At 37.1% G+C, this 15,451-nt stretch overlaps 2 protein-coding genes across 2 annotated transcripts in view; one reads left to right on the top strand and one right to left on the bottom strand.

Moving 5' to 3' along the window:
* Positions 1-15,451, bottom strand: part of LOC143036918 (tektin-3-like) — a 51,836-nt gene that overhangs the window by 18,590 nt on the left and 17,795 nt on the right. The gene's annotated exons all lie outside the window — the stretch shown is intronic.
* Positions 4,092-15,451, top strand: part of LOC143036916 (cytosolic Fe-S cluster assembly factor nubp1-like) — a 40,497-nt gene continuing 29,137 nt past the window's right edge. Inside the window, exons 1-3 of the mRNA XM_076204905.1 lie at positions 4,092-4,191; positions 7,746-7,850; positions 8,841-8,974. Of these exons, the coding sequence (XP_076061020.1) occupies positions 4,161-4,191; positions 7,746-7,850; positions 8,841-8,974 (270 nt within the window). The 5' untranslated portion in view covers positions 4,092-4,160. The remainder of the gene's footprint in view (positions 4,192-7,745; positions 7,851-8,840; positions 8,975-15,451) is intronic.

The following is a 15,451-nucleotide window of genomic DNA, read 5'->3' as shown; positions in this document are numbered from 1 at the left end:
CATTACAAAATATCCCTCTTCTCTTTCGTGTAATTGACACGGGTTCCGCAACGACCTTCCGAATATTTGTTAAAAAATTTCAATTACTTTGTATGCTACTCATAAATTGGAGCCAATTTTAATCTAAAGCATTTACAAAGTAAGGTATAGTCGTCGAAATCTGAATTAGTCGATCGATTGAATTGGGAAAAAAGTCTGACGGTTATTAATTGTTCCTTATGTGTTTACCTTCAGTATGGACGAAGGAAGAAAGCAGCGAAGAGAGGAAGCCAGGGAACGACAAAGAAGGAGACGAGAGCAGTTCAGAGAGAATGAAAGACAAGCCCAACGAAATAGAAATCGAGAACAAATGCGAAGAACGAGGAATCAAATGAGCGAGGAGGAGAGAAATGGATTTAATAATCGTAGTAGAGAACTAATGCGAGGAAGAATGAATCAAATGAATGAAGAAGAAAGAGAACTGCATAACACTCAAGCAAGAGAACGGATGCGAGCAAGAAGAGATACAATGGATGAAGAAGAAAGACAATCGCAACGAAGCATCAACAGACAACAGATGAGAGTTAGAAGAAACAACATGACTGAAGAAGAACGACTGATGAACCTTGAAAATAGGAGAAATAGAAATAAAATACGGAGAAATAATGCAGATGGTGTCCAATTTATAAATCCTGATAGATTCTATATTGGGCCAATGAATGTTATTTGTGAACACTGCCAGGCTCTCCGATTTCAGGGAGAGCCTCTGAATTGTTGTCATAATAGAAAAGTATCACTTGAGCCCCTCCAAGAATATCCGGTCAATCTAAGGAAATTGTTCGAAGGAAATGACAGGGATTCTAGCAACTTTAGAAACAACATTAGGAATTATAACTCCTCCTTTGCCTTTACTTTCTTCGGCGCTGAAGTGAAGCCACCTCCAGGACATGGTCCATATTGTTTTCGATTGCAAGGACAAATATATCATTATGCAACAAATTTACATCCAAATGAAAATGAAGAAAGAAAATATGGACAGCTCTATATAATTGAAACAAATGAAGCATTAAATCTGAGGTCAAATGCTAATCATAATTCTAATTGCTCATATTCAGTTTTCGAGAAAAGTATCTCAAGCAATGGTCAATAATCCTTATGTAGGGGCATATAAAAACATGAGAACTGTCGAACTTTAAGAGCAACAGAGAGCTACAATACAAAATATCCCTCCCAGAAAAATAACCATGCAATTTATTGCCGGCCCTGATGCGAGGAGATATAATAATCCAACAAATGATGAAATTGCAGCAATATTTGTCGGTGATGATGGAGCACCTCCTGTCCAGCGTGACATTATAGTGTACCCTGAAGGACAACAGAGGAAGAGGATATCCTACCTCTCTTGCCATCTTTCGTGTAATTTACACGGGTTCCGCTAGTTATTATTATTATTATTATTATTATTATTATTATTATTACTATTATTATTATTATTATTATTATTATTATTATTATTATTATTATTATTATTATTATTATTATTATTATTATTATTATTATTATTATTATTATTATTATTGTTATTATTATTATTATTATTATTATTATTATTATTATTATTACTGTTGTTTTTATTGTTTTTACTATTATTATTCTGTCTGGCGTCAGCCGATTTTATTCAGCGGAATGTAATTTCTTGGGCAATGAAAAGATTTGGCATTACAATACGGAGGGGAAGGAAAGAGAGAGAGAGAGAGAGAGAGAGAGAGAGAGAGAGAGAGAGAGAGAGAGAGAGGAGATCATTCCGCGAGGACTGAGGTTGTAATAATACGAATGTTCACCAAATTGCTTCGTTTCAATTCAGCTCATTCATTCGTAGTTGTGGTGTGTAGTGATGCGGCCTGTTTCCTGCGTGCCCCCCCCCCCCCCGGCTCTTGGGAGTGGCCGGGGGATGGGTGGGGGGATGCCCGCTAACAAGCAGGTATTCCAATTCAGTGGCTGCCACCGTGTGCAATGAGACGACCCCCTCATGGAGGAAGACAGTTATGCTGACATGGAGAAAGGAGGAGAGGTTAAAATGAATAAATAAATAAAACAAATAAATAAATAAATAAATAAATAGATAAATAAATAAATAAATAAGGAGAAGAAGAAAAAGAAGAAGAAAGAAGAAGAAGAAGAAAAAAGGAGGAAGAATAAAGAAGAGGAAGAAGAAGAAAAAGAAAGAAGAAGAAAAAGAAAGAAGAAGAAGAGGAAGAAGAAAAATGCGACCAGACGGGCACCTGACCCTCGCCCACGTCATGCCGGTCAGTCGTCGTCGTTCCTTGGCTGGCGGAGGAAGTCATTCGCGCTCTCCTCCCTGCAAGCTCGAGACTAAAAGGTCGCCACCCGCAGCATTTCCACGCGTTTCCATTCACCCTTTGAGAAGCATAAGAACACAAGAATGGCGGAGGCTGCAAGAGACCATAAGGCACTTGGCAGTTCCATGTCCCTTACCACCTGTCATCCCCATCCATAAAGTTTTTTAATCTTCTCTTAAAACAACCCATTGTTTCAGCACTCACTACATCGTCACTAAGTCTATTCCATTAGTTAAATACTCTGTTGGTAAATCTGCTCTTGCCTCTTCCCTTCTTAAACTTAGATTTGTGCAATTTAAACCCATTACTACAAGTCCTGCTCTGCTGTCTTAATATGGTGACCTTTCCCGCATCACCCTTGTTAAAGCGCTTGAATGCCTCACAAGCGATAAAGTTAACGAAAGAGAGAGAGAGAGAGGAAGTTGAAATGGGGGAGAAAAATAGCCAAAAAATGAGAATAAATGACCAAGTAAGTATTCTACTGACTGGATGCCAGGAGGCGGGAAGCATGGAAGAGGTAGACCAGACAAAAGGTGGAGGGACGAGGTAAAAAAGTTTGCAGGAATGGTATGGCAGAAGATGAAAGAGTCTTTCGATCCATAGAGTGTTTTTAGAGAGGCCTTTGTTCAGCAGTGGACTCTAAATGAGAGAGCTGAATTATTGCAAAGTCGCAAACAGCTACAACCGAATACATCAACTTCACTGTGCTCCGAATGGGAGTGTTGAGTGCGTTAACGCATCATACTTCTGAGCATGGAGACCAATCCTCAATCAGAGCTAATCTTTTTGTTATTATAAGCATTATTATTATTATTATTATTATTATTATTATTATTATTATTATTATTATTATTATTATTATTATTATTATTATTATTATTATTATTATTATTATTATCATTATTATTATTATTATTATTACTACTATTATTATTATTGTTATTATTATTATCATCATCATCATCATCATTATTATTATTATTATTATTATCATTATTATTATTATTATTATTATTATTATTATTATTATTATTATTATTATTATTATTATTATCATTATTATTATTATTATTATTATTATTATTATTATTATTATTATTATTATTATTATTATTATTATTATTATTATTATTATTATTATTATTACTACCATTATTACTATGATTATTATATCATCAATTATTATTGTGATCAGTGTAACGTGTTATCATCTTTTATTATTGTTATCCTTATTAGAATTATCATTATAATCTTTATTTATTCACTTCTCTGTCTAATCTATTTGTTTATTTACTGTCATTTATGTATGTATCTATGCGTTCGTTTGTTTGTTGATTTGAAGACTTTTTGTCGCTTCTTGAGGTATGTAGACAAAAACTCGTACCTGACAATTCTGGTCATTGACATTCTTTGTGATTCGCTTTCACCAGTGTGAATATATAGTGACGCAAACACTAAGTACTATGCAATGTAACTTTGTCTAAATTTAACCAAGAAAGTATATGATTAGGTCATGAAAACAGCGTTAATATTTTTTTCAAATTAATGAATTTATATTTCATTGTGCGTGACTGTCACTATGTGACTATGCTGTCAGTTCCCAGGTACATAAAATATTGTCAACTCGTCACACTTTTGTATTTTGTTCCATTTACTTCCCATTTTTGATTGAAAATATTTCTATGTTATATTAGTATATATTTAAATATATCTATACTCAAAACACATTACTTGATCCGGCGCAAAGAAACCTTCATTTGTTTAGGTGCATATGCAATCGGTGGTCCAAGTCCAGCTGATCAGTGTAAACAAAACCTGACAATGAGTGAAAAACCAACGAACGCCCCAGAACGTATGTATTTCTTTTTTAATCATGTATTTGAAGTTGAATATGAACTTGTAATATTAGTACAGTGTGAACAAATATTATTCTTTGATCAAATTATATTCTTGCTCGGAATTATCCAAAGTGACAGACGTACCGGGTACTGATAGATATAAGTAATCTGCGGACATCAGATCTAGTGCATTACTGATAGTTGTTCTATAATGTCAAATTACGAAGCAGCATAGATATAACAAAAAAGAAAAACAATGAGCTGTCAAGAGCTTTAAAGTTGTTTTTATTCACATTATTTATGCCAATTAAATCCACTAACTTGAACTTGTGGAAAGTCACAAGTGTCAAGTACGGACGGTAGTTTCGCAGTTATTTCATTCATGTAGGAATAATTTCGGAGACTGACCAGGACGGCAAAATCATAATTTTCCAAAGTAATATGTTTTTTTCGAAATTGTCCAGATTAAAGGGAGTACTGCCATTCTTTCCCAGCTTCTAATAATCTAGTCAACAAAATCCACAGGGGGAAAATTATAAGCACACCATGATGCATCAGAAAACATGCCCTTTTCAAAAGTTAGTGCAATTATAATTGGCTGAAAATACTGTTCTATTTCAGCATCATGCAAACACATTTCAGGTTATTTGTAGAATTGCACACCTACGCGGAATAGCATTGGAAAATTAAATAATAATTTTGTAAATTATTATTATACATCAATATAATACATATCTTTCATGGTGAAACTCGATATCAGAAAACGTTGCGAAAACCTATAGAGCAACGAATTAATTTGCTTTGACTCGACTTTAGACATCTTAGTTTTGATAGATTCGGAGGTCAGAGACAACAACGACTCCTGATGACCTCTAGAATGACATATACAGGTAGTCGTCGACTTACGACCTATGCGACTAACGACTGATCGACTTTACGACCACGAGATAGTGCAATAATATTTAACATTTAATAGAGTAATAGAATTGCAATGTTATGTCTGGCAGCGCAGAACAATTACTCCGCACGCCGCGAGACGCTAGTACGATAGTTTTGGCAGGCTGCCGACAGCGTCAGCATCCCAGCCAGCAAAATATTCTTTCAGTTTTTTGTTTGAAGTAAAATCTTTCCTAATTTTGCATTGCATTTTGTATTTTTGTATTTCTATATGTTTTGCAATTAATAAAATGTAACTATTTTTTTTATGCCTAGGCTAGTTTGTCGATAACAGTATGTTCGGTACAGTACGTAAATGGAAAGAATGTGTTTTGAAATAAATAAAAAATTCTAATTTTGCCTTGCATTTTGTATTTTTCTGTTTTGCAATTAATAAAATGCAACAGTAAAACTTTTTTATGCTTATTCTGTTGTCGATAACAATATGTTTGGTACAGCATTTTGTATTTTTATGTTTTGCGATTAATAAAATGTAACGGTAAACTTTGTTTATGCCTAGTCTGTTGTCGATAACAATATTTTCGGTACAGTACGTAAACGAAAAGAATGTGTTTTGAAATAAAATAAAATGTCCGAATTTTGCCTTGCAATGATTTTGATGTAACCAACAAAAAAGTATTTGTAGGTCAAAGATAACAGGACTTTATTCAGTATGCGTAGGCCTAGGCTACGTTTTCTAACGAAAATTATAAAAAAGTTAATGAATATTAAACAACGTAGCTCAAAGATAATAAGATTTTATTCAGTATGCATACGTTTCTTAAAGAAAGTCTGATGGTAAAATAATAAAAAGGTTAGAAAATACTCGTATAGTATTAGATATCATAGGTTAAAGATGATAGGATTTTATTCAGTATGCTTATGCCTAGGCTACGTTTCCCAAAGAAAATCAGATAAAATTATAAAAAGGTTAAGAAATACTATACAACATAGTTCAAAGATGCTAAGATTATTTCAGTATGCTAAATATAATATACAATATATATATACAGTAACAAAAAATATGTAAATTGTAATATATACTGTATATATATATATATATAATATATATATATATATATATATATATATATATAAATATATATATATATATATATATATATAAATATATATATATATATATATAAAGACCGACTTGCGTCCAGATCGACTTACGACCTGTATGTCGGAACCGAACTCAGTTGTAAGTCGACGACTACCTGTACATACATACATATACCAAGGCTCCCTTACAAGGGAGGTAGCGAAAAAGGAAAAGGCACATTACTAAATGCAGGTTAGGTAGGTTAGGTTAGAATAGATGAATTTATCATACTTTAATTTCTTCAGCCTCCACCTCTACCAAAACAAAGATCGTCTCAACCAACCAAAGCGGATATGTTTGTTGGTTTATAGCATTTAGCAACCTTTTCTATTATTAATTTCCACAAAGAATAACATATTATATTGTTGTATTATAATTTACAAAATTATTTGATTTTCTATTGCTATATCATGTAGGTGTGCACTTCTAAAAATTTAACCACATTTTGTTAGTAACATTGTGGTGAATGGAAGGGAATGGGTGGATGATGGGTAGTTAGGGAGTGGGTATTTGTGAAGTTATGTCTCACCTTCTCGCACATCATTTTGTATATTTTTTTTGCATCTATATTATGTGAAATCCAGCAACTTTTGTAGTAACATTTCTTGTGGAAATTAATACTAAGGGAGGGTGAAAAAATTATTCCTTCAACCCTCCACTACATGCATTTTGTCTCACCCACTTGCAAAGTAATTTGTATGTTTATTGTATCTATTTTATGACAACTCCAACAATTTTTCTTTGTAATGTTTTTCCCTGAAATTAATGTTAAGGGATGATGGAAAAATAATTAATACAACCTTCCCACCACATGTACGCTGAATTAGTGTTATGGGTCTCCAGTCATAAAGTGCAAGATGTAAGTCTGTCCCTGCACACATTTTTAGGTCAAGTTAGGTTAGGTATATTAAGTTAGGTTAGAATAGGAAGAAAAACATGTTTCATGAAGAAATAGTGAGTGATGCTTGCAACAGAAATGGTATTTTGTTATAGTGTAGCAGGTATGTTGCAGGATTTTTTCACCATCTCTTAATATTAATTACTGCAAGAGACGTTACTAAAAAAAGTTGTTGGATTTGTTGTAATATAGATGCAAAAAATATACAAACCGCTGTGTGAGCAGGCGAGACAAACCTTCACAAGTTTCGTGGTTTTGTGTGAATGATATTTTGATGCAGCCAGAAGGGATTTCTCCCTGTTTTCTGCATGAGGGGATGGAGAGGAAGGGTCACCAATTAAATGAAGCAGCCTTGCTGTGGATGTGCATTGTCTTGTGACACTGTTTCTGACCCAGGGCAGTGGGTGAGATGCAGGGATGACCCATCATCCATAAGGAGCTAAGATGAGAGTGAGGGTGGGGTGATGAAAAGATTCTCTTTGACATCCATTTTCTAGAATTGCCAATAGCAGATACCATATTGGTTCCTTTGTGTATTCCATTTGTGAAACCACACTTTCTATGTTTTATTTAATGTGTGAAGATGAATTGATATTAATGTACTCATGTTTTTTTTTTTTTTTCAACAGACTGTCCTGGTACTGGGAGTGATGATGCAGGAAAAGCAGCTGCATGTGCTGGCTGTCCGAATCAGCAGATATGTAATTCAGGAGAGCTTAAGGCTCCAGATCCTGGTGAGCATATTTGCATAGCTTGCTAGAAAAATATAGGAGACTGTGTCACAACATTGTATCACAATTTAGCAATAGAGAATATCTTGCTGTTAGGTCTTTATTTCAATATGTTCCTGTTACGGGATCAATGACGGGTACCTGTATGTGGTGGTCCTGCAAGATGGACAATGCCTATTTTTGAAGCCCATCAACCCCTTCACCACCATTAGGAGGTGCAGCCCTGAGGGGCTGACACTCCATCTCCAGACTGGGTTCAAGATCTCTCTTTGTCAACTTCAACTGTATCTCTTACACTTTAGCACACATGGAGAGCTACAAACCAGCAAGTGGTCTACTCTCCTTACCACATTGAGCTGATAACATAGAAACATTTCCACTGTGATACATCACAGAAAACAATCCAAAGTTTCTTCCTAGAGAGATCTGTGGGAGGTTCCGAGGGCCGTTGCCAGTCACTGTGGGGCTGCGAGTTTTCCGCATAATGGAACTCAAGGCAACTATTTATTACTTCTGTCACTTAAATGCCCTAGATCTTAGTTGTCATTGATTTTATTCAAAAGTACACAAGAAATAGAACTATACATTTTCATATAGTTTTACTCTGTACTTTGTATACCTGATGTATGCATTAATACTCCACATTTTTGTAAGTAGATAAAATATAGATATTTTTATGAATAATAACCATCCCATGAGTTTAAATTCCAGAAGAATTAACTGCAACTATGTTGTAGGTGCCCATAAAGTTTATATACAGTCGTCAGGACCCTGTAAAGCAACCATCTTGTATTGCTCAAGCTTTTGATGTTCAGGGTATGGGCGAGCTTATATTGATTGATTTATGTTGTACACCCCGAGCTGTACAAAGTTCATAGTTGGATGAGGCACCATGAGTAAGATTTCATTCCTGTGAGATACAATAGGTGATTACTCAGAAACTTGAATTTGTTTTATAATGAATGACTAATATTTCACTTTCTGTCAATCCAGATCTGGATGCTGTGAAGGAACGCTTGTCCCACATCAAACACAAGATTCTTGTGTTGTCTGGGAAAGGTGGAGTGGGCAAGAGTACAGTTTCAGCCATGCTTGCTCGAGCACTTGCAATGGACCAGACAAAGGAGGTAAGTACCATAAGATGAGAGGGAGGGAGAAGGGTGGAGGGGAGTGGAACATGTTGAGGATGGAACGAGTGGGAGTGGTTTCTATGCCTTTTTCTTTTGGGCTACCCCCATGTAAGGGGGAAAAGAGCCTTTGGTGTATGTATGTATTTTATTTTATTGTCTTATGATCGCTTATCTTCATTATAATCAGTCAGTCAATCCATTGCTCCTATTCTCTCTTGCAGAAGACTCACAGCCCCAACGTAATTAGACATAGCCATTGTTTAGCCCATAAGTCACACAGTGAAGATATTTTTTGTTTCTGTTTAGAAATAATCAGATAGGACTGATGATTGATTATTGGGATGGTGTGGACATGTGGAGAGAATGAGTGAAGAAAGAATATAAAAAAAGGAGTGGAATGCAGAGTTAGGTGGAGTGAACTTGAGGGGACAACAGAGGATAATTAATGGATGGGGGTAAAAGGGGCTTTGAGCAAAAAGGGAGTGTGTTGTGCAAGAAAGGGAGAAGGCAGGAGATAGGGGTGAGTGGAGGAGGGTTGTGTATGGATGATACTTTGATGCAGCCCTTGACAGCCCCTGGGTGGGACTGTAAGTTACTTAGGGAAGAGATATTGTGTTGTTGTCTGGGGATTGTTAGTGTAGGGCATTGTAGCATGAGGTGTTCTGTGTTGTGGTAGCATCTGGGGCAGTTTGAATCTGTGGCCAGCCCTATTATGTCTTGAACATTGTAGGAGAGTGTAGCATAATGTATTCTGTGGTGGTTGCATCTAGGATAGTTGGTGTTCATTGCTAGACTGATTCTGTGATGGTGGTGTATTAGTGCAGGATGGTAACCTATGTATAGGCATGCAAATGAAATTCTTGATTTTCTTATGTATGATTTTCCTTTTGGGTTCATTTCTGTGAGAATTTGGTGAAGTATAGAACTGGGCTGTCTGTTTTGGAGTGCTTTTCTTTGATATGAACATGTATTAGGGGGTTACTAAGGGAGGTTGGTGGAGATGTTTGAGTAGAATACTGCTGGGCTTGTTTTTATATATTTGGTGGGCTGTGTTTATGTAATGTGATTAAATGATGGATGAATTTAATGGTTTTTGGAAAGATTAGTGTACCTCTCATTCTCATGTTTTGCTATGAGAACAATTTGGGTGTCTAAGTGTAGATTTCCTATTGGAGTTATTTTAGTGCATCAAGTTATTGTTCTTGATGCATGTCTATGTGGAGATTACACCTGAGGGCAGTTAGTGTCTGCTAGTGAGTAAATTCTGTATATCATTTCTGAGCAGTAGTGTGAACATAAGCCTGCCAGTTTCTTGCATGTCTACAAGTGATTTCCCTGATATGTTAATTTCTTGGGGAGTTAAATGAAGTGCAAGTGTCTTAGGGTACTAGAAGAAGGTTGTTATAGATACATTTTTTCTCATATGATGAGTGTGATGTGTTTGTGTGATGTGATTTGATGTCAGGTGAACAGGTTCAAGGGCTCTTGCATAGAAATGTGTAACTGTTGTTCTCCTATGCTGCACCATGGGGGATGATTTTGGTTTCTAAGCATAGATATGCTGTTAGTTGCCCTAGCTGATGCTTTATTGATGCATTATTTTATTGTTTGTTGGTTGTCTGTGTTTCTTTAATTGTTTGATATCATGCTGTGGAAGCATAGTTAAATGTGGTTTTCATGAGATGTTTGTACAGTTATTGATGTTTCTTGTTGTTGTTGTCGTTCCCTAGACTGTCTGTCCGAGCAGTCCCGTCTCCCCAAGGAAGGCCACAGCCGAAACTGGGTTTTCCCACAAATCCTTTATAGAGTGTATGTTGTGTTGTTTGCGTGCATGATTGTGTATAATGCAGTCTTCCATTATGTGTTGTATGGTATGGGGTGAAGTGTTACATCCTGGGCAGCTGTTCACAACACGGTCGTCCAGCCTCTTCTGGTAGCTTAGAAGTGCTGGGTGGTGACTGCATCGCAGTCTGGCCAAGTGTACTCTGTCCTTTCGTGGGAGAGAGGATTCAGAAGGGTGGATATCAGGGGGTCTGGCATGCAGCAGTGTGTTGTCTTTCAGTGTGTTAATGGAGCGGTGAGTGATATGATTATGAATATGTTTCCGGAGGCTGGTATTTGGTGGTTGTGGAGGAAGAGAAGAGAGTATCTGTGCGTAATAATGATGTTTCTTGTTGATGCCCCACACTAACAACCCCCAGACACCAAAAAGGCGCTATCTCTTTCTTAAGTGATTTATGGTCCCACCCCAGAGGTTGTTTCTGGTTTCCTGGAGGCCGCGGGTCTTCTATAAGAGAGACCAGGGCAACATATTGATTGATTGATTGATTGTGTCTCTTGGTAGTCTAAATCTTTGGCTGCCACTGGTTGGAATATGCTCATTTTATTTGCCTTTACAATTAGGTATTTTGTGTGAGGAATGAAAGTCTTATATCAAATGTGAAGCCAAACTATTCATTTTTTTCTCCAATGGGAGTGATTGACCATTGATTGCTTCTTTGATTAATGGTAGTCAGAGACATTGAAGACTTCTCAGGAGATGCTGATATCCTATTTTGTATCAGTCATAGGTGAAATAGCTCACAGGTAAGTTTTTGGTTTCTACTGTTGTTCAATTAATGTAGGTGTTTGTATGTCACTGGGAAGAGGAGGGGAGCAATTACCAGCTGTCATTTCTTCTTGTGTGAAAAAGTGGAGAAAGTATGAGGCCTCCAGAACCAGAAGGGCGTCTCCACCACTTTTATTGGTTTTGTGTTAATCAAGGATAATATGGTGAAATGAAAAAAGGTAAAACTTAGTTTTTTCTTGAAAACTATACTTTAGCTGGGATGCCAAAGTATAGTTTTTGATAAAATACACTCCAAGTTTTTCATTTTTCAGATGCCATGCAAAATGTCTAAAAAAAGGAGGTACAATGATGGTGGACTAGCTGTTGAGGTTATTTAATGTTTGTTGGGAAATGGGGACAAGTGTGAATGTAGTAGTTTCAGAGGGATTATCTTGTTAAGTGTAGTTGGGAAGGCTTATGGGAGGATCTTGATTGAGAGGATTAGGAGAGGAACAGGGGGAGTAATTGGTGAGGAACAGTGTGGATTTAGGACAGGTAGAGGTTACGTAGATCAGATTTTTGTGGTAAGACAGATATGTGAAAAAGCTATAGGAAAAGGTAAGGATGTTCTTTGGGCTTTTATGGATCTGGAAAAGGCTTATGACAGGGTAGACAGGAAGGCACTGTGGGAGGTTTTGCAGATATACGGGATAGGTGGAAATCTTCAAGAAGCTGGCAAGAGTTTTTACGAGAGTAGTAGAGCATGTGTCAGGATTAGAAATGGAAAGAGTGAGTGGTTCGAGGTAAAGGTGGGACTTCGTCAGGGATGTGTTATGTCGCTCTGGCTGTTCAACTTATACATGGATGGGGTAGTGCGAGAGGTAAATGCAAGAATGGTGGGTCAGGGATTGGAGATGCTAAAAGAAAATGGAGAAAAGTGGGAGGTGAGCCAGCTGTTTGCGGACGACACTGCGCTTGTGGCAGGATCAGAGGAGGGATTGAGGAAGTTGGTGACAGAGTTTGGGAGAGTGTGTGAAAGAAGAAAGTTGAAGATATATGTGGGTAAAAGTAAGGTGATGAGATGTACAAGGAGTGAAAGTGGCCACAGACTGGAAGTGAGCATTAAGGGAGAGCAACTGGAGGAAGTGGATAGTTTTAGATACTTGGGTGTGAATGTGGCAGGAAAGGGTGGAGTGGAGGTGGAGGTAGAATGTAGATTGAGAGAAGCGAGTAAATGACTTGGTGGATTAAAAAGTGTAATGAGGAATAGGCATTTGGGAATGGATGCTAAGAGGAGATTGTATGAAGGAGTGATTGTGCCAACAGCACTGCATGGGGCAGAAACATGGAACATAAGAAAGGAAGAGAGAAGGAGTTTGAATGTGTTTGAGATGAGGTGTCTTATAAGTATGATGAGGGTTACTAGGCTGGATAGAGTGAAAAACGAGGATGGTTTGGACACATGGAAAGAATGTGTGAAGAAAGACTAGTAAAAGATGTATGGAAGGCAGATGTGGAGGGAGTGAACATGAGGGGGCGACCTAGGATGAGATGGATGGATGGTGTGAAAGGGGTTTTAGGGAAGAGGGTAATGTCTGTTGAGAAAGGACAGGAGAGGACAGAAAACAGGGGTGAATGGAGAATGGTTGTATATGGATGATGATGTGATGCATGAGGTGGAATGGTTGGGGGATGGGAGGTGAGGTAGTATGTGTAAGAAAAATTTTGACGCAGCCCAAAGGTATTTCTCCCAGTCTTCTCCTTTTCTACATGAGGGGACAGAGAGGGGGGGGGGTTCGCCGATTTAATGAAGCGGCCTTGCTGTGGATGTGCTGTGTCTTGCGACACTGTTTCTGACCCAGGGCAGTGGACAAGATGCTGGGATGACCCGTCATCCAGGAGGTGCCAAGATAAGAGGGAGGGTGGAGGGGAGTGGAGTGTATTAGGGATGGAATGGGTGGGAAGGGTCTTTATGCCTTTGTTTTTTGGCTACCTCCCTTGTAAGGGGGGAAAAAGCCTTTGGTATATGCATGTATGTATCTTGTATAGTCTAAATTGAATAAGAAAGAAGGTCAATGTGCACACGAGGTTTATGATGGAATTTGAGGCAGTGGAGTGATTCTCTCAGACGTCCATTTCACAAGACTGCCACAGGCAGGTACACATTATGGGTCCTTATTCTCTACATTGTCTCATAAAATGAGAACCTATACATATGGGGGGGAAATATTATCTTCGATCTACAGAGGATTGTGCAGCAGAATTTGATTTGTCAAGATTCAAATCCAAATTCTTAAATTTAAGTTTAAGAAGGAAATAAGCAGGGGCTGGTTTACCCACAGAGTGGTTAACAAGTGGAGTAACCATGTAGTAGCGAGTGCTGAAACAATGAGTTGTTTTAAGAGAAGATTGAATAACCTTATGGATAGGGTTGACAGGTGGTAAGGGACATGGAGCTGCCAAGTGTAGGCTATATGGTCTCTTGCAGTCTCCACTATTCATATGTTCTTATGAAGAATATCCAGGAAGACTAAAGAAAGTGTGGTGATGGATTTTGAAGTTGAGGCGGCAGGGAGATGAATCTTTCTGTCTGCTACACAGGACCAAAATTCAAAGAGATGTCATTGGTTCCGTTGGTGCCTCAACAGAAACTAAAAATCTTCGTCCCCATACATGTGCTTGATGATAATAATGATAATTATGATAAAGAAAATAGTAGCTGTTATCTTGAGTGTCGTATATTGGGTCCTCTCGTGGATCTCACAGGGAAGAAACTTTGAACTGTTGTCTTTTATATTTGTGTCAAACTGCTTCTATGCTATTGGCTGAAAGTGATTGGAGGAAGGGAGCATTTGCTATATGTCAACTTTCCATATGGGGAAAGGTGACAGAAGTACAATTGAAGCTGATTGAGAGAGATGGAGTGTCCGACCTTTAGCCTAGGTGACAGAACATGTGAAGGTAGACTATCGATAGCCAACATTGGGAGAAAAAAGAAGAGAGAGGGGTGATGTAATTACTTTCTTCAGAACTGTGAAAGGAATAGACAGGATTGACAAAGAGGATTTCAAAACTTTGGAGAGATGAACAAGTAGGGCCAAGGGAAGATTTTGAGAAAGTATTTGAAGCCTGTTAAGAAATGCAGCTTTCATACATATGCACTGATTTGTGGAACAGCATAGGCGAAATAATAGATGAAATAAACGAATTTAAAGCTAAATATGACCTATATCCCATTAGTATAGCTCATATGATGTGTAATATAAAGTGGTAAATACATGATTTCGCTCTTTCTCACAAAGCAAAATAATAATGATAGTAATAATAGCAATAATAATAATAGATAAATAAATGAAAAAATGTATGTAAATCTAAACACGAGATTTTTTTTTTTTTTTTTTTTATAAAATTTCATGATTTATATAATAATATATAAATACGAGATGTGGCAACAGCGGACGTGGGTTGCCAAACGGGCACCTGTCATAAGTCGTCACTTTGGCGTCTGTTTGCGCATGCGCACCGACATGTAGGTTAAGGTGGCAGTGTTTGCGCCAGGAGGCTTCTAGCTGCGGCCGATGTAGCCATCTTTGCCCTTCATATTCGGATAACGCAAACAAATATGCACACAAGCATACATACGTACATACAATAATGAATGCACTCGTTCATTGATGTTTACATGCCTCCATACATTAACGAGTATTTCATGCATGGGTGAACATGTGTTCGTGTATGTATGTACCTATGTATGTATCTACGTATGTGTATGTATGTATATGTATGTATATGTATGTATATATGTATATATATATGTATATATATATATATATATATATATATATATATATATATATATATATATATATATATATATATATATACACGTGTGTTATTCTTTCTCTTGACCGTGATCTTGTGGGCAC

The sequence above is a fragment of the Oratosquilla oratoria genome, chromosome 21 (genome assembly GCF_046742065.1).
Source record: "Oratosquilla oratoria isolate Oo_2021 chromosome 21, ASM4674206v1, whole genome shotgun sequence".
Taxonomy (NCBI): Eukaryota; Metazoa; Arthropoda; class Malacostraca; order Stomatopoda; family Squillidae; genus Oratosquilla; species Oratosquilla oratoria.
This window is presented reverse-complemented; position numbering and strand designations above follow the sequence as displayed.